The 27,965-nt window shown below is 57.1% G+C and overlaps 1 protein-coding gene across 1 annotated transcript; it reads right to left on the bottom strand.

Annotated features, from left to right (window-relative positions):
• Window positions 1-2: 2 nt before the first annotated feature.
• On the bottom strand, window positions 3-26,540 carry PLD2 (phospholipase D2). Its single transcript, XM_060256471.1, is given in 27 exon segments — window positions 3-1,136; window positions 2,340-2,457; window positions 3,102-3,255; window positions 3,337-3,471; window positions 3,756-3,805; window positions 4,102-4,215; window positions 4,743-4,831; window positions 5,048-5,152; window positions 6,211-6,324; window positions 6,505-6,623; window positions 6,736-6,865; window positions 7,190-7,369; window positions 9,242-9,352; window positions 9,434-9,512; window positions 14,869-14,952; window positions 15,030-15,046; window positions 15,048-15,180; window positions 15,421-15,512; window positions 15,514-15,574; window positions 15,649-15,741; window positions 16,169-16,227; window positions 16,341-16,406; window positions 19,967-20,069; window positions 20,345-20,531; window positions 22,103-22,109; window positions 26,193-26,332; window positions 26,435-26,540. Coding segments are annotated over 27 exon segments (2,871 nt in total). The 3' UTR covers window positions 3-911.
• Between the last annotated feature and the right edge of the window lie 1,425 nt (window positions 26,541-27,965).

Raw genomic sequence — 27,965 nt, 5'->3', positions numbered from 1 at the left:
AATGCAGAAATGTGTTTATTCTATATGCTTATAGGCAGGAGCGAGCCAACATCCGACTCGGAAACCAAAAGTGGTGGCAGCTGAAGCAGCACCACCCGCTCTGGCCCTGTTTGCTGAGATTTTGTCTGTAGCGAAGGAGCAGCATCGTTGCCTCTCACTCCAGAGACCTGCTGAGACAGCCTGGGAGCACCAAATAATATGCAGGAAAAGAGGAGCACCACCTGAAGAAGTGGAGCCAGAAGCTGGGCCTCATGCCCTGCACCAGAGCACCGTGAGGGGTGGTGGCTGGGAGCGAATAAGGCACACTGTGGTCTTCCCTACACATTCAAACTAGGTTCAGTGCTGGGGCCAACTGGGCCCGACTTTGCACCCAACAGGAGCCTGGTGAGTTCTTGCCAGGAGCATCAAAACAAAGCTCCCAGAATTCCTCAGGAGTTTCAGGCCAGTTTGAAAGGGTGCTGTAAACATATTTTTGAAAGTGATTCTAAAAGAGGAGCCCCCCCATGGAAGAGGGCTGGTCCCGTCGTATTGAGCTGGCAAGAGCAGGGGTAGCAGCAGCTTGGCCCCCCAAGCCTGTCCTCCAAGCTCCTGGAAACAGTAGGGGTTTGCTGGGGGGGCGGGGTCAGGGGGCGTGGCTGCCCTGGCTCTGGGGAAACCAGGTCAAACTTGGGAGCCACCACGCCGGCCTCACCCAAAATACAAGGCAAGGGGAGAGAAGTAGTGTTGTTACTGCTTGTAGGACAAACCACAAACGGTTTTTTGGGGGGGAAGCAGCTGCTCCCACTTGTTAGCCAGCCTCAGACTGGAGAGGGGAAGGGCTTGCCTCAGACTGTTGCTTCCCCCCAGTTGCCTTCACCACTTTCACTGCTGTGGGCTCTCCCCCCCCCCGCCCGCCTCCTTCCAGTGTCCCCTCAAGTCCACACCGCAGTGGGGATCATGCCCTCCTTGCTGCTGAGGGCAGGCAGCAGGGACTCCTCAGCCAAGAAGTCCAGGGGGAACTGAACCAGGTGTCCCTGCACCTCTTGCAGGTGTTCCTGGGCGAGGTCGGGGCTGACAGAAGCCAAGTTCTCCACGCTGACGTAATCTCGCAGAGCCCGGAGGGACCGCACAGCATTGCTGGGGAGGCAGCGGAAAACCTGCCGGCCGGAGATGGGAGAGAAAGGACAAAAAAAACACAAAACCCCACCACCATTAGGATGCATGGAAAGGGAAGACTTCAGGGCTGGGCTCATCCCGGGGTGACCCCTGGCTGCTCAACACAGGGAGGCACAGGCTGGGGCTGTAGCAGCACAGCTCAGAGTGATTCCCCCCCCAGGACTGCAGTGGGTGGTCCTTGGAGAAGCCACCAACAGCTCCAAATGGGACCCCTGAAAGAGGTACAGAGCCTGGCTTGGCACCTCCATCCTCAAAGGACGGCAGACCGGAACAGGAGCAGTGCTCACGTGAAGATTCCCAAGACACGAGTGATGCTGTTGGGATTATGGAGCAAGTCTGGAGCAGCCTCCTGCGGGGGGGGGGGCCTTGCCCCCTCACTTCTGATCTTTAAGAGGCAGCTGAAGATGGTTCCGTTTAGGGCTTCCCTTTTGATTAAGTGCACTCGCAGTCCTGTGTTGTAATTCTGAATTTTGGTTCTTGTGTTTTTAATTTATGTTATTTTATGTGTTTTGTCTCTGTTGTGTGCTGTCTTGAGCTCCGAGAATAAAGGCAGCTAACAAGTGTTATAAATAAACTAGCATTAAAGCCCGTTGTAGGAAGAAATACAATGGGCCCTAGGAAAAAAAATTCTCAGGATGGGGGTGATGAATGTGTAGGTGGCAGGAAGGAAGGCAGACAGACAAACAGAATGAAAGGAAAAAGAGAGAGAGAAAGAACAGTAAGAAAAAGATGGGGAGAAAAGAGTGAAAGGTCCTCTCTCCATTCAGCTTTGCTCCAGATCTACTGAGCACTGAATCTGCCAGAGGCTGGGGTTCTGGCCTAACAGGGCCCGCAGTAGACAGGTCACAGAGAGGCTACCCAATGACGGCGTGCAAGGCCGCTCCTGTGGTTGCCACACTTTCCAATAAAAATGGAGGGAGGTGCTACCTTATTGGGCTTTTATCATATCTATGACAATAAATAATACACATTTGGGATTTGGACCAATGAGAAGGGGGCACCAGGTCCTGTTCTCACAGTGGAATTGCTGCTCCCCACTCCCTGCCAAGGTGTCCTTTTAGCCTGCCTTTACTGAGCAAGAAGGAAAGTGTGCTGAGTAGAGGTGGCTGGAGGATGTGTGGCCATGGGAGGCAAAGGGGCCCCTCCCCATGCAGAAAGCCCTCAACACGCAGGTGCTCACATACCTGGTCATACAGGTGGGCATTGCTTATGGCTGTGGCTTGCCAGACCTCATGGAAGAAGTGATCGCTGACTGGATCTTGAATGTTGACACCAAGGTCAGAGGTCACACCCAAAATACACCTGCCATGAAGCCAGACAAAGATGGGAGTGGCGGCAGGCGAAAACGGCATTTCTACATCCCAATTCCTGCATCCCAACTTTCTTCCCCAAAGCTTGGACACAGTGCGCAGGCCTCCTTCCAGAAGGGCATATTTCTTTGTGTGGAAGGAAACTCCACTCAGAGGCACAGAGCACAGAAAGAGTGGAAATCAGGAGCACTCGGGTGTGCAGCCACTGAAGTCCCTCCAGGTCCCCGGTGGAGAGATCCCTCCCTGGATTCTGCAGGTCTTGCAGGCTGAAGGGGAGCCTCCACCTTCAGAGGCGGAATGCCAGAGCTGGGAGGCAAAAGGTCAAGCTTGGTTTGTTGGCCCTGCAGGCTGCTGCTGCGTGAAGCAGGACGTGGGAGTGGCTGGAGGGCTGCTAAGATCCCAAAATGGGTTTCTTATGTCAATTGGCAGCAAGGCCAGAGAGGACACAGGGAGATCTCGACAATGGATCATCAGCTGATGGAATTCATCACATCACCTGATAGAGAAACGAGCAGGCCCTGGCGCAGGAGAGGCAGACCCTGTGAGCAGCAGGCGGAAAGAGGCACCTCTGCATCCAGACGGCTGCAGCCCTCCTGAGACAGGAAGCCCTACCCAGTGCCCCCCCCCAGCTCTCACCTGAAGCAATCCAGGCGCAGGCTCAGCGCAAACTTCCCCGCCTGGTACTCCTGCCCTCCCATGACTGAGGCCACCAGCTCCGTGTCCTCCACCAGAACGGCCATTTCGCTGTCCCGCTCTCCCAGCAGGCTCCGATCGTTGATGTTGGCCGACCCTGGCAGCAGAAAGGGGCAGCAGTGCTGGAGGCCGGCCGGAGCCACAGCCACCAGGGGTGGGGGGAGGGGGGATTCCTCACCAATTATGGCACACCGGTCATCAGCAATGAGCAGCTTGCTGTGGACGTAGACAAGTTCAGTGGTCAGCTGGCCATGCAGCTGGCCGTGTGTCCGCAGCCCGCAGAAGGAGACGTAGTTCTTCCAGTCCTCCCCCACTTTTTGGGCAGCGGGGAGAGAAAAAGAAGCGGCATGTTAGCAGGCCTCGTTCCTTAGAGTCCCAGCACTTACCGATTGTGTGGAATGGGGCGTGTGTGGGGGGGTGCCTTTTCTCAAGGGGGGAATGGCTCAGCCAGGCCTCCTGGGCTGCCCGCCCTCTGATCCTCCCTGTCCCCCCCCCCCCGCCTGCTGCACACGCAGGGTCTTGCCAGGAGGCCTGACTCCCATCTGCCTGGCATGCAGAACACTCTGCCCCTCCTAGCGCCCCCCCCCCCATACTCACTGACTGCCTTCAGGCGACTGACAATGGAGGAGTCCCCGCGACAGAGGGTCCTGCAAAGCCATAACAGACGGGTCATTCTGGCTCCTTCACCCCCCCCCCCCGGCACACATTTTGGCCTGGTGCCCCACAGACAGCAGCAGTGTCCCAGCCCCCCCCCCCCCCCCCCGCCTGAGCAGCAGAGAAGCATGTCAGCAGGAGTCACTCCACAGTGATGGGACTCCCTCATCCCGAGGTCTCCGGGAGCCTTGGACAGAGCGACACCTCCCTTCTTGCTGGGTTTGTGCTTTCCGCTCCCCTGTGTTGTGAGCTGCCTTATTCCCCCCCCCTCCCCCGGCCCAAGCCTCACCGGTAGGTGAAGTGCAAGATGGCTTGGATGGAGTTGCCCCCCCCTCGGGCGATGTCCCCTTCGAAGCCAGGCAAGAGGGGCAGCAGGATGTAGACGCGGAATAGCCTCTTCTCTCTGGGGGGAGGAAATGGCGGGTGGGGTGGAGAGGGGGGTCAAGAAGCCCAGCCCATGTGGCACCTCCCCCACTGAATATTCAGAAGGTTTACACAGAAAAAGTCTGTGAGCATGCGCAGAGAGCATGTACCCTTAGGGGTTAAACAGGAGCCCCGGAGAGCCGTGACTCTGATCTGTGTGTCATTTTAAGTGCCGTGCTTCAGACAGGAGACACGGTGCAGTGGCCCCTCCAGCAGCCAGCATCGAGACAAGGCAGACTGCCTCTAGCCACAGAGGTTCCACTCAGCTGGCCCAGGAATGGCTCCAGTGCTTTTTCTAAAGCCAGCCGAGTTAGCAGCTCTGTCACTCCACCACACACCAGGTATTTAATTCTGCCTTGTGGAAAGAAGTCCTTCCTTCTGTCCATTGGTCAGCTTTTCCATAACATCAGCTGGCCTTGGGGAGACATGGAGGGCCCCAGGGGGCAAAGGAGGAGAGCGGCTGCTGGATCGAGGGTCAAGAGAAGCCCCTGGAATCACCGGACTGACCTGTGAGCACGCAGCACCCGGTTGATGACGGCGTCCCCCACGGTGTTGTAGACGTTGCGCCTGTCTGCGCAGCTGATGAAGAACTGGTTCTGGCAAGGGGGAGAGCCTGTGAGCAGCCCACGCCCCAGAGAACCAGCACGCCCTGCCCCATATCAGGCTCACCTGGGGGACTCTGCGCCCAGAGGGAGCACGATGCAGCAGCAATAGCCAAGAGAAACTCTGAGCACATGCAGAGCGCTTTTCTTACTCCAATAGGCAAGCTGTAGCCTCCCTGCTCCTCACACACCTGCCGACCCCCTACCTACCTCAATGTACAGGTAATGCTGGCTTCCCTCAATGACACTCAGGTACGCCCGATAGATTGACGACTCGTTGAGACCAGCTGACCAGCGATCCACTGAACGCAACACCTGAGAAGGAGGAGGAGCACACAGGCGGCAGGTGCTTGCTTTCCTTCAGTCAAGCTCCTAGTGCTCAGGCCCACCTCTCCTGCCCCGAGGTCCTGGTGGGGATCCCCCAGATTTACAGGCTCCACCCAGCTGGCCAGCGGGGGAAAGCCCCGCCCCAACAGCCAGGATGTGCCTTGAGACCTCAGGAGGCTTAGAAGAAGCCTGCAGACTCCTTGTGTTTTGGAGTGTGTATGTGCCTTTAAATTTCAGCAGGCCCCAAAGCTGCATCAGGAGCGAGCGAGCAAGAGAGTCACGTGGCTCGTCCTGGTGAGTGTGTCAGAGATTGAAACAGCACAGTCCCTGCATTCGTTTCAGAAGTCATACGGACAGGAAAGAGTTAACTGGAACCTGATTATGGGATGGAGATAAACACCACCCCCTAGAGTAGCCCTCTCTCTCCTATACTCTCATTTTTCCTGTTAGTCTGAAGAAGCTGGTGGAAATACAGTAGGTGATTACATTCAGCAACTCCTGTGAGTAAATTATCCCACTGAGATCACAGAAGTGTGTATTTGCAAACTGTTTATTGTGGCTGCTTTGTGTGTGTGTATGTGTGTGCTTACTTTCATTTAGTGGAAGTGCAGCTGCTGGCGGATGAGAAGACTGTATTCAGGGGAACTGCACTGCTGTGCTTTTATTTATTTTAGGGAATGGGAAAATCTCCTGGCTCTGCTCTCAAAGTCCTCAGATATTTTCTGAGTTGGACCTGGCAACCCTAGCCTGACCCCATTGCACATGACTAAACGCCGGGTCACATGGCCACCAAAGGGGCTCAAGCTGATTGGCCTGCCCAGTGCTGCAGCTTCCGCTTGTGTGTGGATGCCTTTGGCCCTCTGGGCAGCAATCCAGCAGGGTCTTCCCTGGCATGTTCCAGGGCTATGAGACCTCCCAACGGGCATCAGCCTCACCCATAGAGTGTGGGGGGAGGTGTGTGTGTGGTGCTCCGGACGTTCCCAAAGACCAGGCCATTAAGCTCCACCCCCCTCCATGGGCCCCCTTTCCCCCCGTCCCCCTCTCACCTGGACACTGGTGGTCTCTGCACCCGGCACAAGGAATGGGAGGGGAGGGGTCACTCGGGGGGACTTTGGCAGCAGGTAGGGGTACTCAGGCCCTTTGTACTTGGCCTTCATTATCTGAGGAGAATGAGGGAGGGAGCTGTAGAACTCCAGGAGAGAAAAATGTCTGTTTCCCTTCCAGTCCCAGGAAAGGGCCCCCCCCTTCACACAGACAGCTGGAGGAGGAGGAAGGGGCAACTCCCCCCCCTGCCGCCCAGCAGAATCAGCCTGCAAAGCAACTGCCCACCCACCACACACCTTGGTGAAGTTCCAGCGCTGGATGAAATGGCGAGCCACATCCCGAGCAGCTCCCCCATGAATGGCCACGCCCACATCCCGCCAGGGCATCCGCGGAGTCTGGTGCCTGTCAATGAAATCTGCCCCCCCCCCAACACGGCTCCTGAGGGCCAGCTGCGGGGGGCCAAGCCCTCCTTTCCTCCTCCCCCCACAGGGGCCTGGCTGTGAGTGCCCCTCTCCCGCCCCACTGACCTTCAAAGGGCTTGTCCAGCTGCACCCAGTCTTTGGCGATGAGGTTGCTGTAGTCCTTGCCCAGCCAGAGGCGCTGGTTGGCGGCCAGGTCAAAGGGGGCCTCCTGCCCTCCGGGTGGGGCAGCCCCGCCCTGGGAGAGACACAGGGTCAGGGAAGGTCATGGGCAGCAGGAGGCCTGCCTGCAGGAGGAGAGAGAGCAGAAGGAGGGAGGAGGCGAGAGGAAGAGGAAGCGCAGGTCAGAGGAGGCGGGAGAGAGAAGAAGAGCCAGCCGCGAGAAAGGCGAGGCAGCCGGCCTGTCCGGTCACCTCAAAGCTCATTGGCTAAGTGCTGCTGTGACGTCACAGAACGTCGGCTATGGGAGCAGCTTCTGCAAGAGAAGAGTCAGCCTGGCTGCTGAAAGGACAGAGAGAGCAGCTGCAAGGGGGAGGAAGGCAGGGAGGGTGGACTTCGTCACCTTGGGCCTGGGGCCCTCCTCGCCGTCCAGGTCAGTGATCCGGTAGTCGTGGGTGTCCCAGCGCCCGTAGGCCAGATCGAGCCCTCCCAGGAAGGCCACTGCTTGGTCCACCACCACCACCTTCTCATGGTGGGCCCACAGGACAACAGTGGAGGAGACGTGGTCGGGGTGGCGCATGACCTGTGCAGGGGAGAGAGTGAGAAGACTTCCGGCTGTTCTAAGGGCAGCTCGGCCTCAGGACCCCCCTTGTGTGCCTCCTCCCTGAAGGGAGCTGCTGCTGCGACTGGCGTTTAGTTCCAGGGAGGGAGGGGAGGTTGTCTTTAGAACAGGAGCAAAATCCCTGCCCACGAGCATCTCCCAAGAGACCAGCAGCACTTCCCAGGGTGAGGGGGCTCCATCAGCCCCCTCCCCGTCCAGGCCCAAAGGGGGGAGGGAGGAGGACGCAGAAGCACCAGGCAAGGGGCAGCCATCTTGATTTCATGGGCCAAGGGGCGGCCATCTTGATTTCATGGGCCAAGGGGAGGCCATCTTGATTTCATGGGCCAAGGGGCGGCCATCTTGATTTCGTGGGCCAAGGGGCGGCCATCTTGATTTCATGGGCCAAGGGGCAGCCATCTTGATTTTGTGGGCCAAGGGGCGGCCATCTTGATTTCGTGGGCCAAGGGGCGGCCATCTTGATTTCATGGGCCAAGGGGCAGCCATCTTGATTTCGTGGGCCAGTGCTCAGGTTGTCGAATGCAGGCAGGGTTGTCTAAGGGGGAGAGGCTACTTTGCCCAGGGGTACACAGAAAATGGGGCCCGAAGTGGCAGGGAAACGGGTGGGGGAGGGAGGGACTGCCAGGGGGAGGGGAGAAGAATTTGGCAGCTGGAAGGAAAGAAGGAAGGCAGGGAAGGGAAGGGAGGGGCTCAGCCATGAGCTCAGGGGCCAGGATCCTGCGCTCCCTGGGGGAAAGTGTTGGATATTTAGCAGACTCCAAGGAAGGCAGCCCTACGTGTGTGTCAAGCTTAAGCCAAAGAGTTTACTAGAAGAGAGGGGGGAGGGGTGATGTGAAGAGAAAACGGCAGACTTCTTGGCTAACAAGTTCTCCACTCCATCTTGTCTGTCTGTCTAGCCCTTGTGTGAGAGTGAGAACCAAGGAGACAGAAAAGCCTTCCCAAAGCATCTCCCCCCACCCCCCAAAAAATCCTTTCTGAGTATGGGACAAAATGTGTGTAGCCCCACAAAAAAATGATCATGCAACAGCTTTCGCTGGTCCCCTTCATTCAGAAGAGTGCCTCCCTTTCTCTGGCGAAAATACATGTCTAAGAACTAATTGGTTCTAACAAGCTAAGAATTAGCATACATAAGCAAGTTCATATGAACATCTGAAGCTGCCTTCTACTGAATCAGACCCCACCCCCCGTCCATCAAAGCCAGTCTTGTCTACTCAGACTGGCAGCGGCTCTCCAGGGACTCAAGCTGAGGTTTTTCACGCCTACTTGCCTGGACCCTTTTTAGTTGGAGATGCCAGTGGGGATTGAACCTGGGACCTTCTGCTTCCCAAGCAGATGCTCTGCCACTGAGCCACCCTCCCTCCCCAACTCTCATGACTGAAGGGAATGAACTTGCAATATCCCAACAGAAAGAAAAGAGGCGGCCAGGCCCTGGGGAGGGGAGAGGAGGGAAATATCCCAAGGGACAGGCGGACCCTGTTTCCACAGGCTGAGCTTCTTGGGCTGAAAGAGGAGTCCCAGATGAACCCATCCCCCCCTTTCTTGGCCCTGACAGTTCAGGGAAGCTGTGAGTGAAAACAGCAGGGAAGAGCCAGAGCGCAGGAGCACCTTGCAGCACACAGTCTGGGGCAGGGCAGGGGCTTCCATAATCCAGAACGGATATGTGTGAACGCTGCCTAGCTGGCCACGCAGAGCCCATGCCGTAACTCAACTCCACTGGGCCACTGCTTCCGGGGAGGGGTGATTTGGGGGGGGGGGGGTGGAGCTGAGAAAGCCCCAGTCCCCAGACTCAGCCCGAGAGGTGGGGGAGAGGAGGGGAAGGACCCAGGGGGGGCTCACCTTGACGTTGGGGTGCAGCAGCAGCAGGGCCCTCTTGCTGTAGTCGCTGTTGATGCCCAGGGCGAGCCCCACCTCCTTGAAGAGCAGGACGCAGACCCGCACCCCCTCCTCCTGCAAAGAGCACGGTCAGCGTGGGCAGGACCCCCAAGAGCCCGCCCCCATGGAGGCAGTCTGCCACCCCTCCCCACTCACAGCCTTGTGCTTCAGGAGGAGGTCCAGGCGCCAGTCGTCTGTCTGGGCAGGGCGCTTCAGGTAGATCTCGGGGCTCAGCCTGCCAAACACACCAAGGCTGGTTTCCACCACAACAGCAAGAACCCCCGCTCCCCCCCCCGCCCGTTGCCCCTGGAATGCCACCATTTCCCCTGGGAGGGGCGGGGAAGAAGACTGTGGCTGCTCTGCTCCAGCCCCAGGAGGGAGGGCAGCCCGTGGGGAGGGGTAGAAGGGCTCCAGGGCATCACTCCACCAGCCCCACCCAAGGGAAGGAAAGGCTGGAGAGCCTCAGTTCCCAAAAGAGAGAAGGAAGAGGAGACACAAGAGAAGGTTTCTGAAATGCCACGTGGGCTGGAGGGAGTGGGCAAAGAGATCTTTCTCTCCCTCGCCACAAATTCCAAGAACTTGAAGGGGGGCGCAGGGTATCCAACAAAGCTGAGGTGCAAGGGATTACAAAGTACTTCTCTACACAAACAGCAGATGGAAATGTGGAATCTGCCGCCAGAAGCTGTAGTGATGGCCACAGGCAAAGATGGCTTCGAAAGGGAGAGAGATTCATAGAGGAGAGTGACTATTAGCCATGAGGAACCTCCAGGCTCAGAGGCAGTGAACCTCTCAATCCCAGAGTCAGCAGAAAACATCAGGGGAAGGCCTCGGCCTCTTGGCCCTGTTTTGGGCCCTCCAGAGGAACTGGGTGGCCACTGTGTGAGACAGGAGGCTGGACTAGATGGACCCTCCCTGGTTCTTATGAAAGCCTCAGCCTTTCTGTCCTGTTGCTGGACCTCTAGAGGAACTGGGTGGCCACTCTGTGAAACAAGAGGCTAGACTGGATGGACCCTCACTGGTCTGACCCACAGAGCTCTTCTAAGGTTCTTATGAAGGCCTCAGGCTCTCTGCCCTGTTGCTGGCCCTGCAGAGGAACTGGTTGGCCACTGTGTGAGACAGGAGGCTGGACTGGATGGGCCCTCACTAGTCTGACCCAGCAGGGCTCTTCTGAGGTTCTTCTCAGGGGAAGGCCACGGCCTCTCCGCCCTGTTGTTGGCCCTCCAGAGGAACTGGGTGGCCACTGTGAGAGACAGGAGGCTGGACTAGATGGACCCTCCCTGGTCTGACCCAGCAGGGCTCTTCTGATGTTCTTCTCAGGGGAAGGCCTCGGCCTCTCTGCCCTGTTGTTGGCCCTCCAGAGGAACTGGTTGGCCACTGTGTGAGACAGGAGACTGAACTAGATGGACCCTCTCTGGTCTGATCCAGCAGGGCTCTTCTGAGGTTCTTCTCAGGGGAAGGCCTCGGCCTCTGTGCTCTGTTGTTGGCCTTCCAGAGGAACTGGTTGGTCACTGTGTGAGACGGGAGGCTGGACAAGATGGACCTTCACTGTCTGACCCAGCAGGGCTCTTCTGATGTTCTTCTCAGGGGAAGGCCTCAGCCTCTCTGCCCTGTTGTTGGCCCTCCAGAGGAACTGGGCGGCCACTGTGTGAGACAGGAGGCTGGGCTAGATGGACCCTCCCTGGTTCTTATGAAAGCCTCAGCCTTTCTGTCCTGTTGCTGGACCTCTAGAGGAACTGGGTGGCCACTCTGTGAAACAAGAGGCTAGACTGGATGGACCCTCACTGGTCTGACCCACAGAGCTCTTCTAAGGTTCTTATGAAGGCCTCAGGCTCTCTGCCCTGTTGCTGGCCCTGCAGAGGAACTGGTTGGCCACTGTGTGAGGCAGGAGGCTGGACTGGATGGGCCCTCACTAGTCTGACCCAGCAGGGCTCTTCTGAGGTTCTTCTCAGGGGAAGGCCACGGCCTCTCTGCCCTGTTGTTGGCCCTCCAGAGGAACTGGGCGGCCCCTGTGTGAGACAGGAGGCTGGACTAGATGGACCCTCCCTGGTCTGACCCAGCAGGGCTCTTCTGATGTTCTTCTCAGGGGAAGGCTTCGGCCTCTCTGCTTTGTTGTTGGACCTCCAGAGGAACTGGCTGGCCACTGTGTGAGACAGGAGGCTGGACTAGATGGACCCTCACTGGTCTGATCCAGCAGGGCTCTCCTCATGTTCTTCTCAGGGGAAGGCCTCGGCCTCTCTGCCCTGTTGTTGGCCCTCCAGAGGAACTGGCTGGCCACTGTGTGAGACAGGAGACTGAACTAGATGGACCCTCTCTGGTCTGATCCAGCAGGGCTCTTCTGAGGTTCTTCTCAGGGGAAGGCCTCGGCCTCTCTGCCCTGTTGTTGGCTCTCCAGAGGAACTGGCTGGCCACTGTGTGAGACAGGAGACTGAACTAGATGGACCCTCTCTGGTCTGATCCAGCAGGGCTCTTCTGAGGTTCTTCTCAGGGGAAGGCCTTGGCCTCTCTGCCCTGTTGTTGGCCCTCCAGAGAACTGGCTGGCCACTGTGTGAGACAGGAGACTGAACTAGATGGACCCTCCCTGGTCTGATCCATCAGCGCTCTTCTGATGTTCTTCTCAGGGGAAGGCCTCGGCCTCTCTGCCCTGTTCTTGACCCTCCAGAGGAAGTGGTTGGCCACTGTGTGAGTGAGACAGGAGGCTGGACTGGATGGACCCTCCCTGGTCTGACCCAGCAGGGCTCTTCTGATGTTCTTCTCAGGGGAAGGCCACAGCCTCTCTGCCCTGTTGTTGGCCCTCCAGAGGAACTGGCTGGCCCCTGTGTGAGACCGGAGGCTGGACTAAATGGACCCTCACTGGTCTGACCCAGCAGGGCTCTTCTGAGGTTCTTCTCAGGGGAAGGCCTCGGCCTCTCTGCCCTGTTGTTGGCCCTGGAGAGGAACTGGCTGGCCCCTGTGTGAGACCGGAGGCTGGACCAGATGGACCCTCACTGGTATAACCCAGCAGGGCCCTTCTGAGGTTCTTCTCAGGGGAAGGCCTCGGCCTCTCTGCCCTGTTGTTGGCCCTGCAGAGGAACTGGCTGGCCCCTGTGTGAGACCGGAGGTTGGACCAGATGGACCCTCACTGGTATAACCCAGCAGGGCTCTTCTGAGGTTCTTCTCAGGGGAAGGCCTTGGCCTCTCTGCCCTGTTGTTGGCCCTCCAGAGTAACTGGCTGGCCCCTGTGTGAGACCGGAGGCTGGACCAGATGGACCCTCACTGGTATAACCCAGCATGGCCCTTCTGAGGTTCTTCTCAGGGGAAGGCCTTGGCCTCTCTGCCCTGTTGTTGGCCCTCCAGAGGAACTGGCTGGCCCCTGTGTGAGACCGGAGGCTGGACCAGATGGACCCTCACTGGTATAACCCAGCAGGGCCCTTCTGAGGTTCTTCTCAGGGGAAGGCCTCGGCCTCTGTGCTCTGTTGTTGGCCTTCCAGAGGAACTGGTTGGTCACTGTGTGAGACGGGAGGCTGGACAAGATGGACCTTCACTGTCTGACCCAGCAGGGCTCTTCTGATGTTCTTCTCAGGGGAAGGCCTCAGCCTCTCTGCCCTGTTGTTGGCCCTCCAGAGGAACTGGGCGGCCACTGTGTGAGACAGGAGGCTGGGCTAGATGGACCCTCCCTGGTTCTTATGAAAGCCTCAGCCTTTCTGTCCTGTTGCTGGACCTCTAGAGGAACTGGGTGGCCACTCTGTGAAACAAGAGGCTAGACTGGATGGACCCTCACTGGTCTGACCCACAGAGCTCTTCTAAGGTTCTTATGAAGGCCTCAGGCTCTCTGCCCTGTTGCTGGCCCTGCAGAGGAACTGGTTGGCCACTGTGTGAGGCAGGAGGCTGGACTGGATGGGCCCTCACTAGTCTGACCCAGCAGGGCTCTTCTGAGGTTCTTCTCAGGGGAAGGCCACGGCCTCTCTGCCCTGTTGTTGGCCCTCCAGAGGAACTGGGCGGCCCCTGTGTGAGACAGGAGGCTGGACTAGATGGACCCTCCCTGGTCTGACCCAGCAGGGCTCTTCTGATGTTCTTCTCAGGGGAAGGCTTCGGCCTCTCTGCTTTGTTGTTGGACCTCCAGAGGAACTGGCTGGCCACTGTGTGAGACAGGAGGCTGGACTAGATGGACCCTCACTGGTCTGATCCAGCAGGGCTCTCCTCATGTTCTTCTCAGGGGAAGGCCTCGGCCTCTCTGCCCTGTTGTTGGCCCTCCAGAGGAACTGGCTGGCCACTGTGTGAGACAGGAGACTGAACTAGATGGACCCTCTCTGGTCTGATCCAGCAGGGCTCTTCTGAGGTTCTTCTCAGGGGAAGGCCTCGGCCTCTCTGCCCTGTTGTTGGCTCTCCAGAGGAACTGGCTGGCCACTGTGTGAGACAGGAGACTGAACTAGATGGACCCTCTCTGGTCTGATCCAGCAGGGCTCTTCTGAGGTTCTTCTCAGGGGAAGGCCTTGGCCTCTCTGCCCTGTTGTTGGCCCTCCAGAGAACTGGCTGGCCACTGTGTGAGACAGGAGACTGAACTAGATGGACCCTCCCTGGTCTGATCCATCAGCGCTCTTCTGATGTTCTTCTCAGGGGAAGGCCTCGGCCTCTCTGCCCTGTTCTTGACCCTCCAGAGGAAGTGGTTGGCCACTGTGTGAGTGAGACAGGAGGCTGGACTGGATGGACCCTCCCTGGTCTGACCCAGCAGGGCTCTTCTGATGTTCTTCTCAGGGGAAGGCCACAGCCTCTCTGCCCTGTTGTTGGCCCTCCAGAGGAACTGGCTGGCCCCTGTGTGAGACCGGAGGCTGGACTAAATGGACCCTCACTGGTCTGACCCAGCAGGGCTCTTCTGAGGTTCTTCTCAGGGGAAGGCCTCGGCCTCTCTGCCCTGTTGTTGGCCCTGGAGAGGAACTGGCTGGCCCCTGTGTGAGACCGGAGGCTGGACCAGATGGACCCTCACTGGTATAACCCAGCAGGGCCCTTCTGAGGTTCTTCTCAGGGGAAGGCCTCGGCCTCTCTGCCCTGTTGTTGGCCCTGCAGAGGAACTGGCTGGCCCCTGTGTGAGACCGGAGGTTGGACCAGATGGACCCTCACTGGTATAACCCAGCAGGGCTCTTCTGAGGTTCTTCTCAGGGGAAGGCCTTGGCCTCTCTGCCCTGTTGTTGGCCCTCCAGAGTAACTGGCTGGCCCCTGTGTGAGACCGGAGGCTGGACCAGATGGACCCTCACTGGTATAACCCAGCATGGCCCTTCTGAGGTTCTTCTCAGGGGAAGGCCTTGGCCTCTCTGCCCTGTTGTTGGCCCTCCAGAGGAACTGGCTGGCCCCTGTGTGAGACCGGAGGCTGGACCAGATGGACCCTCACTGGTATAACCCAGCAGGGCCCTTCTGAGGTTCTTCTCAGGGGAAGGCCTTGGCCTCTCTGCCCTGTTGTTGGCCCTCCAGAGGAACTGGCTTGTCCCTGTGTGAGACCGGAGGCTGGACTAGATGGACCCTCCCTGGTCTGACCCAGCAGGGCTCTTTTTGTTTGTTTGTGTGTGTGTGAGTGCAGGGGGAGTGTGTGTGTGTCGGGGGGGGGGGGAGCTGATACTCACCACCAGTCAGCGATGAAGATCTCTTCCTTGGCCTTCAGCAGAGCATCGGCCACAGCAGCAAAATATCCAGCCCCGTTGATAAACCTGCCGGAGTGGGGCTGGGTGAGAAGCCGGAGCAGAGAGCCCCTTCGTTCTCTCCGTTCCCCTCGGAGCACACTTACCAGCGGGCAGGGGTTCCCCACGTGCACGGGGGCAAAGGCCTGGTGGCGATGCAGCCGCAGGAAGTCCCGCCCCTTGTTCTCTGCCAGGTCCGAGATCTCCTGAGCCCACCAGCAGGCCTGCCGGTAGCTGCTGCACTTCAAGACCAGGGACCTGGAAGGGGAGGGTGAGGGGAGGGGGGAGAGCACTGCTGGGTCTGGAACTGCACAGCCGCCTGCCGAGCCAGAGGAGAGGGGAGGGGAGGGGAGGGGAGGGGAGGGGAGGGGAGAGGGAGAGAGAGAGGAGAGGAGAGGAGGAGAGGAGAGGGGAGGGGAGGGAGGGGAGGGGAGGGGAGGGGAGGGGAGGAGAGGGAGGAGAGAGGGGAGGGGAGAGGAGGTGCCCCCAGCGCCTGACCTGCAGGTGTTGTCCACCCGGACCCCGTATCTGGTCTCGGTGGGCTTCTGGCCCACTTGGATGCTGAATCCCGGGTCAAAGAGCAGGACGAAAGGAGATGGTCCCCGACTCCGGCTTCAGGTAGAGCAGGAAGGAGTCCTTCACCACCAGCCACCTACGGAGGCCGAGGGGTCAATCAGGGCGGCATCCCAGCCCCCCTCCCCTGCCCCAACGGCCCCCGGAACTCACCTCTTGGACCAGCGGTAGCAGAACCGGTGGCGCCCCCTACAGTTCAGACCGGGGATCCGGTGCCCTCCAGACCGCTTCAGGATCATGCCCTCCCTGGCCAGAGAAGGGGGCTTTTCACTCACACCACCCAGGAATCGGGGTGGGCCGGGGAAAGACAGAGGAATGAAGGAGTCTGGATGGGCAGACCCTCCCCAGGACACCCCCCTCTTCTCCCCCAGCCAGGCCTGCAGACACTGGCTTCTCTCGGGTGGGTTTATGCTGCTCCCGAGACCCAAAAGCTTCGGGCAACCTGGGACCCTCCACCGAGGAGGGGGTGGGAAGCCTCAGGCAGGCTGGGGCAGAAGGGGATGGTCCACGGCTCTCCCCATTCCCATCTCTAAGGAGGGGCCAGGCCCAAGCAGACTTCCAGGAGGGGGAGAAGTTTGCCTGGAAGAAAGAAGCCCTCCTGCAGACCCAAAAGGCTGAAGGCCAGGCTGGCAGCTGCTCTCCCCCGCGGCCTTGAGAGTCCCCTTCCACTCACAGCCCCTTGGGTCCCAGGTCCGGAATGAAGGAGAGCTGGCTGACGTCCAGGAACTCTGTCTGCCGGAGGAGGAGAGGAGAGGAGGGGGGAGTGCTGGGGTGCTGCCTCCGCACGCTCCTTGCCCCCCTCCCCCTGGAAAAACGAGAGCAGCTGCGGGGAGGAAGCCCCTTACCATGGCGTGGTAGTCCCGATACAGGCTAGTCTCCAGCAGGGCATTGAGGTAGCTTTCCAGCTGCTTCTGCAGAGGGAGAAGCCGACCTGAGTGTCCGAGCAGCCAAAGGGCAGAAGATGGGTGCCTTTAGGGGCTGGGAGGCTCCTCGGAGGGAGCCCAGAGGGTGGGGCAAGAAAAAGGCCTGCTGGGGATCAGACAGGCAAAAAAGGAGCCCACTGCAAGAATCCCCATCCAGACCAACAACAGGCGTTTCTTCAAGCACTTTAATGGCAGGAAGCCAACCAGCGAGGCAGCCTGGGATGGCCGAGGGGCACAAGGCCTGCCAGAGGAGGAGGAGGAAAGGGCTGAGGAGCTGGATGCCCCGCTGGCCTCTGTCTTCACAGCTGGCCCACTCCAGAGCCCCCAATTTCAGGAGGGGCTTTGGAAGACCTCGGTCAGATTAAGGTGACGAGAGAGGAGGTCCTACGGCTGACAGACAGATTAAAAAGGGACCAATCACCAGGCCTAGATGGCATACCTCCAAGAGTTCTGGAAGAACTCCAATGTGAATCTGTGGATCTCTGACAAATATATGTAATCTTTCATTAAACTCTGCCTTCATTCCCCAGGCCTGGAAAGCAGCGACTATAAGCCCCGTCTTTAAAAAGGGTTCCAGAAGAGAGCCAGGAAATTATGGGCTGGTCTGTCTAATGCCGATGCTGGCTAAGCTATTTCTTTAATTCATTAAGACTTGTATCCCGCTCCTTTCCCCACCAAGCAGAGCTCAGGGCAGTTTCCAAGAATTATATACAATAAATCACATTAGAATAGAATCCACATTATTTCATTTAAAACCAAACCACCCAGCAGTCTGTCATGATTGGGCAGATGGAGGGGGAGTCAGTGTGAACAGAAATAACAGCCCAGAAAAGGGTAAAGAGAGACAGTTTGGTGCAGTGGTTAAGTGTGCAGACTCTTATTTGGGAGAACCAGGTTTGATTCCCCACTCCTCCACCTGCAGCTGCTGGAATGGCCTGGGGTCAGCCAGAGCTCTCATAGTAGTTGTCCTTGAAAGGGCAGCTGCTGTGAGAGCCCTCTCAGCCCCACCCACCTCACCGGGTGTCTGTTGTGGGAGGAGAAGATATGGGAGATTGTAAACCGCTCTGAGTCTGTGATTCAGAGAGAAGGGCGGGGTATAAATCTGCAGTCTTCTTCTAAAAGGAAAAAAGAGGGAAAGGCCAGATTTGGAAAAGGATAAAATAAAACACCAGAATGAGAAGGGAATGAAACACAAGAAAGGGGGAAAGAGAGGAAAAGGAAAAGAAGAAAGGAATCAAAAAGAGGGAGGCTCACTGGAATCCGTTGGTGGGACCCGTTATTAAAGAGAGAATGAGTAGGCACATTGATGAACAAAAGCTATTGAGGAAGACCCAGCATGGGTTCTGTATGGGAAGATCTTGTCCTACTAACCTGTTAAGAGTTCTTTGAGAGGGTGAACACACAAGCGGACAGGGGTGGCCGAATAGAAGTTATTTACCTAGACTTCCAGAAAGCTTCTGATACAGTTCCCCACCAAAGGCTCATCAAAGTAAACTCAGCAGTCATAGGACAAGATTAATTAAGCAGTTAATTAAGCAGTTTTTAATCCACACTGTTTAATTAACAGGAAATAGATAGTGAGTCTAAATGGGCAGTTTTCACAGTGGGTTGTGCTAAGCCATTGGGTACAAGCAGGGCTCAGTACTGGGTCTGATGTTTTTCCACTTGTTCATTAATGATTTGGAGCTGGAAGTAAGCAGTGAAGTTGCAGATGGCACTAAATTGTTCAGGGCGGAGAGAACCAGAGAGGATTGTGAGGCACTCCAAGGGGATCTGTTGAGGCTGGGTGAGTGGGCGTCAACGTGGCAGATGAGGTTCAATGTGGACAAGTGCAAAGTAATGCACATCGGGGCCAAAACCCCCTAACTATAAATACAAGTCGATGGGGAGCCTGACCAAGAGAGAGATCTTGGAGTTGTGGTAGACAGCTCACTGAAAATGTTGACTCAGTGTGTAAATACAATTTGAAAAAGCCAAATGCTACGCTGGGGGTTATTAGGAAGGGAACTGAAAATGAATCATCAGCCAGTATCATAACACCCCTGAGTAAATCAATGGTGCGGCCTTATGCGGAATACTGTGTACAGTTCTGGTCACCACCCCTCAAAAAAGATATTATATCATTAGAAAAGGTGCGGAAAAGGCAACCAAAATGATTAAGGGGATGGAACACTTTCCCTGTGAAGGAAGATTAAAGTGGTTAGGACTCTTTAGCTTGAAGAAACGACTAAGGCCCGCAAGCGACTGCTGCTTCCTACTTCCTGTTTCCAGCATCAGAGCAGGCTTTTGCCATTCTCTCCTATTTCCTGCTGCGCAGAGGAGAGAAAGAAAGCCACGGCTCCTTGGCCTCAATTGGCTGAGGGCTCTTCCCCCTGTGGGGAGGGAGGGGGAAGGAAAGAGCTGGGAGAGAGAGAGCACCTTTAAGACCGACAACATTTTATTCCAGGTATAAGCTTTTGTGTGCCTGCACAGCTCTTCAGAGAGAGGGCGAGGGGAGAGAGAAGAGTCAGAGAGAGAGAGTCCCACCGTACTTGAAAAGATCCCCCTTTCCAGTTCTAACAGATGGGGGGGGGGAGGGAGAAGAAACCTAAGAGCACAGTTTGCATTCTTTATTAGTGGAAGGGAGCAAGAGTCCAGTAGCCCCACAATAACTACCAAAATTTATGTCAGGGCAAGAACTGTTCACTTCTTCAGATATAGCTAGAATGTGAGTCCATCTGTCCTTTATCTTGAAGACTGAAGTGATTTCAGACACCAAATGACAACAGCAGGCATTAGTAATGAGAGAAGAAACCTAGGTCTTAATTCAGTCCAGGAGGATGCCTGGCCATGAGCTTCGCTATCAGTTGCAGCCCAGCAGTCTCTCTCATCTCTCTTTGGAATTCCATTGCAAGGGAACTGCTGCTCTTAGGTCAGCAGCTGAATGTCCTGGAAGATTAAACTGGTTTTTGAATGTTGTGGTTTCTAATAGCAGTAGAAAGAGCCAGAGTCCAGCAGCACGGCAAAGACTAACACACTTTGTAGCCTTTACGGTACTTTCGTGAGTCCTGCTCATTCTCCAGGCTTATTTCCACGTATTCTTTGCATTCCTCCTGGACTGAATCCATCTGAACCAAATAGAGACCTGGGTTTCCTATCTCTTTCCCAGCGCTAACATCTCCAGGCCTGCTACCCCTCTGCACATCACGCCCGCTGTTACCACTCGGCATCTGAAATCATCTTTTCTTTATAAAGTTTACATCTCTGGGGCTTTGTGATACATTTTATGGCACACGTGTCATCCGTCCCTTGTAACATCCCATCTTGACACCCGTGCGCTGGGCATTCTCTGAAGCTGTTTTCAGAATGCTACTGACTGAAGTGGGTTGAACACCCTGAGTAAATACTTGGTCTTAAAGGTCCCACTGGCCTCAAACTTGGCGGAAGGACTTTCTGTCCTTGTTCCAGCAGGTGGCAGTGTTGGGTCAGTTGATTTCCCTCCGGCGACCCCTCAGGGCCCAAACTCCCTTCGCCTCCCGCACCCAAATCGGCCAGTCCTCCTTCCTCACCTGTTTGCTGGACGGCCGCCGGGTGCCCTCCTCCCCACTCCCATGGGGCAGAGAAGGCAATTCCAGGGATGCTCCTCCCAACTGGGAACCATGAAGGGCAAACCTGGAGGGAAAGGGAGACCAGGTTCAGTTCCAAAGGCCGCTTCACAGAATCATAGAGTCCGAAGGGATCCCTAGGGTCATCTAGGAATTTTATAAGTACTCTACTCCCCTCCCCCAGTGAGCCCTGCTCCACACCCACAAGACGGCCAAAAAGGGGGGGGGGAAGCACGTGGGGGCACCGAGTCAAGAACCACAAGAACCAGAGGCTTCCTGGGGGGGGGGGGATTGTCTCCTCCTTCTCCTGCTCCTCCCTCCCCCTGCAGTCGTTCTTCTCACCGGGAGAGAGGCAGGAAGGTCATGAGGATCTTGTGCCTCATCAGGTCCCGGTGCAGCTCTTGGAAATGTTTGAACTTCTTCTTCATGGTCCAGGTGAATTCCCCATGTGTCAGGCGGAGGGAGTAGACGGTATTGGTGTGCACCTGCCAGGGAGAGAACTGAGCTGCTGAGCCGGCCTCTCTGGGCGCTACAGTGGGTTTCACTTCTGTATGATTTACTGTGGGGTACCTTCAGCGATTGCGCCAACCCGCCTCCCCAAAAGACCCTCTGCTCCCAGACTTGCAAGCGGGGGGGTGGGGGCTGCTGGAGCACCAAACGCTGCACTCTCAGGCAAGGCCCCCCTCTTTTCACACCAGAACAGGCTTCAGCTACACTTTCTGTTCCAGATGCGGAAGCATCTTTTTTTTTTTTTTAATAATAATAAATTTTATTTATACCCCGCCCTCCCTGCTGAGGGTGGAGTATAAAACACCACTTTCAATTCTGCTGCAAACTGGGTGGCGCTTTGTATGTAGACCTTTCTGTACAACAGGCAGTGCGCATGGATATACCTTTCCATATCCGCCTAGGTCAACTAATCAGATTGGAAATGTGAAAATGTGTGCTTTTTTAAAACTCAAATTTTGTGGTTTCCCTTCCCAGTGCTTCAAGTGAGGACACACCCTCTGAAAAGGGACTGTGTGGTGGTGAAGAGACCCCTCCCTGGGAGATGCAGGGCCCAGAGGCTGCCCTGTTCTCCAAGGCACAGGAGGGAGGGGGGGGGATCCAGCCACTTCAGTGTTTTAGCCGCAGATGGATCCGCAGAACTTGACAAGCCAGAGTGGAATGGAGGCAGAGATTATTTAGAAGAATTGCAGATTCTGAGCCTGCTTCGGCAGGATATAAATGCGAAAAATAAATAAATAAATAAAAGATTTATACCCTGCCCTTCTCTCTGAATCAGAGACTCAGAGCGGCTCACAATCTCCTATATCTTCTCCCCCCACAACAGACACTCTGTGAAGTGGGTGGGGCTGAGAGAGCTCTCACAGCAGCTACCCTTTCAAGGACAACTTCTGAGAAAGCTATGGCTAACCCAAGGCCATTCCAGCAGCTGCAAGTGGAGGAGTGGAGAATCAAATCTGGTTCTCCCAGATAAGAGTCCATGCACTGAGCCACTACACCAAACAGTCAAAGAACAGGTCGGGGGCACAAAACTGGCTCTCTCGTGACCAACCCCACACAAGGAGAAAGAACACAATTTGGGGAGACAGGTGGAAGCAGAAATCAGCTGATGCTATGAGACCAGGCCCAATGGCCCAGCCAGCCACACCCCGAGGAAAGAAGGCCTTCTCTCCAGCCCCCTAAGCACATGCCAACAGCTGCTTCACTTTGCCCTCTGCGTCTAACGTTCAGAACTTCCAACACAGACAGGGAAGCCCTGCCAGGCTCCAGCTTCACTCCACACAACCAGTGACCTCTTCTCAGCAGCACCTGTGGGCAGGCTCGTGGCCCAAACAGCGTGGCTGTGCCAGAGGGGGGGGGGTGGAGGAAGAGCTGCCTGCCCCCAGAGAGGGTCAGAGGCCTCTCTCTCTTTCCAAGACCAGGCAGGGCCTTCTCCAGCAGCACAACCGCTTCAGACAGTCTGGAATTACAGGGGGGAGGGGGGGCTGCTCCAAAGCTTGCGGCTCCGGGCAGCAAATCAAGAAGCCGCGCAGCCAGCAGCCGAAGGGGGCAGAAAAGAAGCGACCAGCTGGAACCCACCAGTTCAAAGCTCACTCAGGGCCTGGGCAAAGGAAAAATACAAGAACTTGTGGGCACTCCGTGAAATTGCTGAGCAGTCAGGTTAGAACGGATAAAAGGAAGTCCTTCTTCACCCAAAGCGTGATTAACATGCTGGATTCACTGCCACAGGAAGTGGCGGTGGCTACAAGCACAGCCAGCTTCGAGAGGGAACTGGATCAACATATGGAGCTATTAGCCACAGGGTGTTGATGGAATTCTCTGTCTGGGGCAGGGATGCTCTGTATTCTTGGTGCTGGGGGGCAACAGTGGGAGGGCTTCTAGCGTCCTGGCCCCACTGATGGATGTCCTGATGGCGACTGGTTTTTTTGGCCAGTGTATGACACAGAGTGTTGGACTGAGTGGGCCACTGGCCTGATCCAACATGGCTTCTCTTATGTTCTTATGTCCGGGGCAGGGATGCTCTGTCTTCTTGGTGCTTGGGGGGCACAGTGGGAGGGCTTTTAGCCCCACTGGTGGAGCTCCTGATGGCACCTGGGTTTTTTGGCCACTGTGTGCCACAGAGTGTTGGACTGGAGGGGCCACTGGCCTGATCCAACAGGGCTTCTCTTATGTTCTTATGTGACACAGAGTGTTGGACTGGATGGGCCATTGGCCTGATCCAACCGGGGCTTCTCTTATGTTCTTATGTGACACAGAGTGTTGGACTGGATGGGCCATTGGCCTGATCCAACATGGCTTCTCTTATGTTCTTATGTGACACAGAGTGTTGGACTGCATGGGCCATTGGCCTGATCCAACAGGGCTTCTCTTATGTTCTTATGTGACACAGAGTGTTGGACTGGATGGGCCATTGGCCTGATCCAACATGGCTTCTCTTATGTTCTTATGTGTCACAGAGTGTTGGACTGGATGGGCCACTGGCCTGATCCAACAGGGCTTCTCTTATGTTCTTATGTGACACAGAGTGTTGGACTGGATGGGCCATAGGCCTGATCCAACATGGCTTCTCTTATGTTCTTATGTGACACAGAGTGTTGGACTGCATGGGCCATTGGCCTGATCCAACAGGGCTTCTCTTATGTGACACAGAGTGTTGGAATGGAGGGGCCATTGGCTTGATCCAACAGGGCTTCTCTTTTGTGACACAGAGTGTTGGACTGGATGGGCCATTGGCCTGATCCAACATGGCTTCTCTTATGTTCTTATGTGACACAGAGTGTTGGACTGGAGGGTCCTTTGGCCTGATCCAACAGGGCTTCTCTTATGTGACACAGAGTGTTGGACTGGATGGGCCATTGGCCTGATCCAACCGGGGCTTCTCTTATGTTCTTATGTGACACAGAGTGTTGGACTGGATGGGCCATTGGCCTGATCCAACATGGCTTCTCTTATGTTCTTATGTGACACAGAGTGTTGGACTGGATGGGCCATTGGCCTGATCCAACAGGGCTTCTCTTATGTGACACAGAGTGTTGGAATGGAGGGGCCATTGGCTTGATCCAACAGGGCTTCTCTTTTGTGACACAGAGTGTTGGACTGGATGGGCCATTGGCCTGATCCAACATGGCTTCTCTTATGTTCTTATGTGACACAGAGTGTTGGACTGGAGGGTCCTTTGGCCTGATCCAACAGGGCTTCTCTTATGTGACACAGAGTGTTGGACTGGATGGGCCATTGGCCTGATCCAACTGGGGCTTCTCTTATGTTCTTATGTGACACAGAGTGTTGGACTGGATGGGCCATTGGCCTGATCCAACATGGCTTCTCTTATGTTCTTATGTGACACAGAGTGTTGGACTGGATGGGCCATTGGCCTGATCCAACAGGGCTTCTCTTATGTGACACAGAGTGTTGGACTGGATGGGCCATTGGCCTGATCCAACAGGGCTTCTCTTATGTGACACAGAGTGTTGGACTGGATGGGCCATTGGCCTGATCCAACCGGGGCTTCTCTTATGTTCTTATGTGACACAGAGTGTTGGACTGGATGGGCCATTGGCCTGATCCAGCAGGGCTTCTCTTATGTTCTTATGTGACACAGAGTGTTGGACTGGATGGGCCATTGGCCTGATCCAGCAGGGCTTCTCTTATGTTCTTATGTGACACAGAGTGTTGGTCTGGAGGGGCCACTGGCCTGATCCAACAGGGCTTCTCTTATGTTCTTATGTGACACAGAGTGTTGGCCTGGAGGGGCCACTGGCCTGATCCAACAGGGCTTCTCTTATGTGACACAGAGTGTTGGCCTGGAGGGGCCATTGGCCTGATCCAACAGGGCTTCTCTTATGTTCTTATGTGACACAGAGTGTTGGACTGGATGGGCCATTGCCTGATCCAACAGGGCTTCTCTTATGTGACACAGAGTGTTGGACTGGATGGGCCATTGGCCTGATCCAACTGGGCTTCTCTTATGTTCTTATGTGACACAGAGTGTTGGACTGGATGGGCCATTGGCCTGATCCAGCAGGGCTTCTGTTATGTTCTTATGTGACACAGAGTGTTGGACTGGAGGGGCCATTGGCCTGATCCAACAGGGCTTCTCTTATGTGACACAGAGTGTTGGCCTGGAGGGGCCATTGGCCTGATCCAACAGGGCTTCTGTTATGTTCTTATGTGACACAGAGTGTTGGACTGGATGGGCCATTGCCTGATCCAACAGGGCTTCTCTTATGTGACACAGAGTGTTGGACTGGATGGGCCATTGGCCTGATCCAACTGGGCTTCTCTTATGTTCTTATGTGACACAGAGTGTTGGACTGGAGGGGCCATTGGCCTGATCCAGCAGGGCTTCTGTTATGTTCTTACGTGACACAGAGTGTTGGACTGGAGGGGCCACTGGCCTGATCCAACAGGGCTTCTCTTATGTGACACAGAGTGTTGGCCTGGAGGGGCCATTGGCCTGATCCAACAGGGCTTCTCTTATGTGCGGGGCAGGGATGCTCTGTCTTCTTGGTGCTGGGGGGGGGGCAACACTGGGAGGGCTTCTGGAGTTCTGGCCCCACTGATGGACCTCCTGTTGGCCTCTGGGTTTTTCTCGCCCCTGTGTGCCACAGAGTGTTGGCCTGGAGGGGCCACTGGCCTGACCCAACAGGGCTTCACTTATGTTCTTCTGTGACACAGAGTGTTGTACTGGAGGGGCCATTGGCCTGATCCAACAGGGCTTCTCTTATGTGACATAGAGTGTTGGACTGGAGGGGCCACTGGCCTTATCCAACAGGGCTTCTCTTATGTTCTTATGTGACACAGAGTGTTGTACTGGAGGGGCCATTGGCCTGATCCAACAGGGCTTCTCTTATGTGACATAGAGTGTTGGACTGGAGGGGCCACTGGCCTTATCCAACAGGGCTTCTCTTATGTTCTTATGTGACACAGAGTGTTGGACTGGATGGGCCACTGGCCTGATCCAACAGGGCTTCTCTTATGTTCTTCTGTGACACAGAGTGTGGGCCTGGAGGGGCCACTGGCCTGACCCAACAGGGCTTCTCTTATGTTCTTATGTGACACAGAGTGTTGGACTGGATGGGCCACTGGCCTGATCCAACATGGCTTCTCTTATGTTCTTATGTGACAAAGAGTGTTGGCCTGGAGGGGCCACTGGCCTGACCCAACGTGGCTTCTCTTATGTTCTTCTGCTCTTCTCAACTCCCAGAGCGGGAGCTCTCTTTGGGGGTGGAGCGCAGTGGAGGGAGAGGGAGGGGAGACCTGGAGCTGAGCCCTCTGGCAAGGCCAGTCTGCTAAGAGAAGTGGGCAGCAGACAAGGGAAGGCGCAGGCCAGCCCTGGGTGGGAGGAGGGCTGACCTCTGCTGTGCTCTGAGAGGCCCCTCCGTGGGCAGGAGTGGCCTGATCAAGACGGCTTCTCTTACGCTCGCTCTTCCGGAGTCCCCTCCCAAACTGGCCTGCTTTGCAGGGTTCTGCAGGCCAAGCCCTTGGAGCACTGGAAGCTGCCACCCCTGCTCTCGGTAGAGCCTTCTGTGGGGGGGGGGGGGAGGCGGGGAGGAAGGCCACCCGAGGGCAGGGCCTGGCCCACCAGAGGGGGCGGGGGGCAGCAAGCCGTGCCCTGAGCTTGCGGGAGGTGCGGGGCTGGGGTGCCAGGGGTCCCTCCCCCCCCTCCCCGCGCCCTGCTGACCTTGGAGCCGGCCGTGTATCTCTCGGTGCCGTCGAGGCGGGCGCTGACGGGCACTCCGGGGAGGAAGAGGGGCCCGGGCGGGGAGCGGAGCGGCTGGAGAGCGAAGAGCCTGCGGAAGGGGGGCGGGCTGCTGCTGCTGGCTGCGGGAGGGAGGAGGGAGAGCAGGCCGGGAGTGGCAGGCCCCGGCAAAGGAAGGAAGGCAGCCCCCCACTCCCTCCCTTCCTCCCCCCGACGGGACTGACCTGGAGCCTCCTCCTCCGGGCGGGCCAGCAGCGGCAGCTCCTCCGCCTGCCCTCCTCCTGCTGGAAGCTCCCGGGCAGGGCGGGGGCTGGCCTCGAGGGTGGGCATGGCGCCGGGCTGCGGAGGGAAGCAAGGGCACGGGGGAGTCCTGGGGAGGGGCAGCCCCGCCCGAAGAGACCCGGGAGCGCCCCCTCCGCCGCTTCTTCCCCCGGGCAGGGAGGCCACGCGCGCGGGTCGGGGCCCAAGAGCAGCTCCTGCCCCCCCCCCGCACCACGCGAGGCGCCCCGGCCAGGAGAGCTGCGGGGAGGCGGGCGGGCGGGCGGGGGCTGCGGGCAGCTACTCACCTGCGGGGGGGGGGCGGCGGGCGGCGGCTCCGGGCGAAGGGAAGGGAAGGGAAGGAGGCGCGGGGGAGGAGGAGGAGGAGGGCTGGGCTGTCCCAAGCGCGGAATGGGCTGGCCCGGCCCGCCTCCCGGGCGCGGAGGACGCGAGCAGGCAGGCAAGGCGAGGCCCAGGGGCCGGGCTCGGGGCATGTGCAGAGTGCCGCAACCTCCTTCCCTCCTCTCCTCTGGATTCGAACCCAGCGCTCGCCTCGCCTCTCCCGCCAGCCAGCCCTGCGTGCAAGGCGCCCGCGCCGCAGCGGCCAGGTAGGGTGGCGCTTGCCGGGAGAGGCTGCCCCGCTCCGGGCGGGAGGGCGCTGGGGGGAGGCAGCAGGCCCTTCAGGCGGGGGTGGGGCCGGCCTCCCCCCCCCCGGGAAGACGAGAAAAGGGGCCACCTCTGGAGGGCGGGGGGCTGCATCACCCCCTGGGGAAGGCAGAGGCGCCTCAGCAAGAGCGTCAAGACTCTGAGCACGTGTAGAGTGCCCTGCTTCCATGGGGCAGCAGGACCAGGAGCAGAGACAACCCCTCCCCCCCCAAGTGTGGGGGTGGGTGGGGGAAGGGGACCCGTGCCCTGGAAAGGCGTTTCCCAGGGTGGGGCTGTTTTCAGGCCGATGCCTTCCTGCCTCCCAGGAGTCACCACTTGGAAACAGTCACAAAGGGGGGGGGGGGGGGGGCAGCTGGACGGGAGAGGCAGCACAATGGAAGACGACGTTGGATTCATATCCCGCCCTCCACTCCGAATCTCAGAGCGCTCACAATCTCCTTTACCTCCCCTCTCCCCCCAACAGACACCCTGAGAGAGCTCCAAGAACTGCTCTTGAGAACCGCCCTGAGAGAAGCTATGACTGGTCCAAGCTCACACCAGCAGGTGCATATGGAGGACTGGGGAATCAAACCCAGCTTGGTGTAGTGGTTAAGTGTGAGGACTCTTATCTGGGAGAACCGGATTTGATTCCCCACTTCTCCACTTGCAGCCGCTGAAATGGCCTTGGGTCAGCCAGAGCTCTCCTAGGAGTTGTCCTTGAAAGGGCACCTCTTGGCAGAGCTCTCTCAGCCCCACCCACCTCACAGGGTGTCTTGTGGGGGAAGAAGATATAGGAGATTGTGAGCTGCTCTTAGTCTCTGATTCAGAGAGAAGGGCGGGGTATAAATCTGC

This window comes from Heteronotia binoei, chromosome 15 (genome assembly GCF_032191835.1).
Source record: "Heteronotia binoei isolate CCM8104 ecotype False Entrance Well chromosome 15, APGP_CSIRO_Hbin_v1, whole genome shotgun sequence".
In the NCBI taxonomy this organism is placed as follows: domain Eukaryota; kingdom Metazoa; phylum Chordata; class Lepidosauria; order Squamata; family Gekkonidae; genus Heteronotia; species Heteronotia binoei.
Note: the sequence above shows the minus strand (reverse complement) of the source record. Positions and strands in the feature narration are given on the sequence as shown.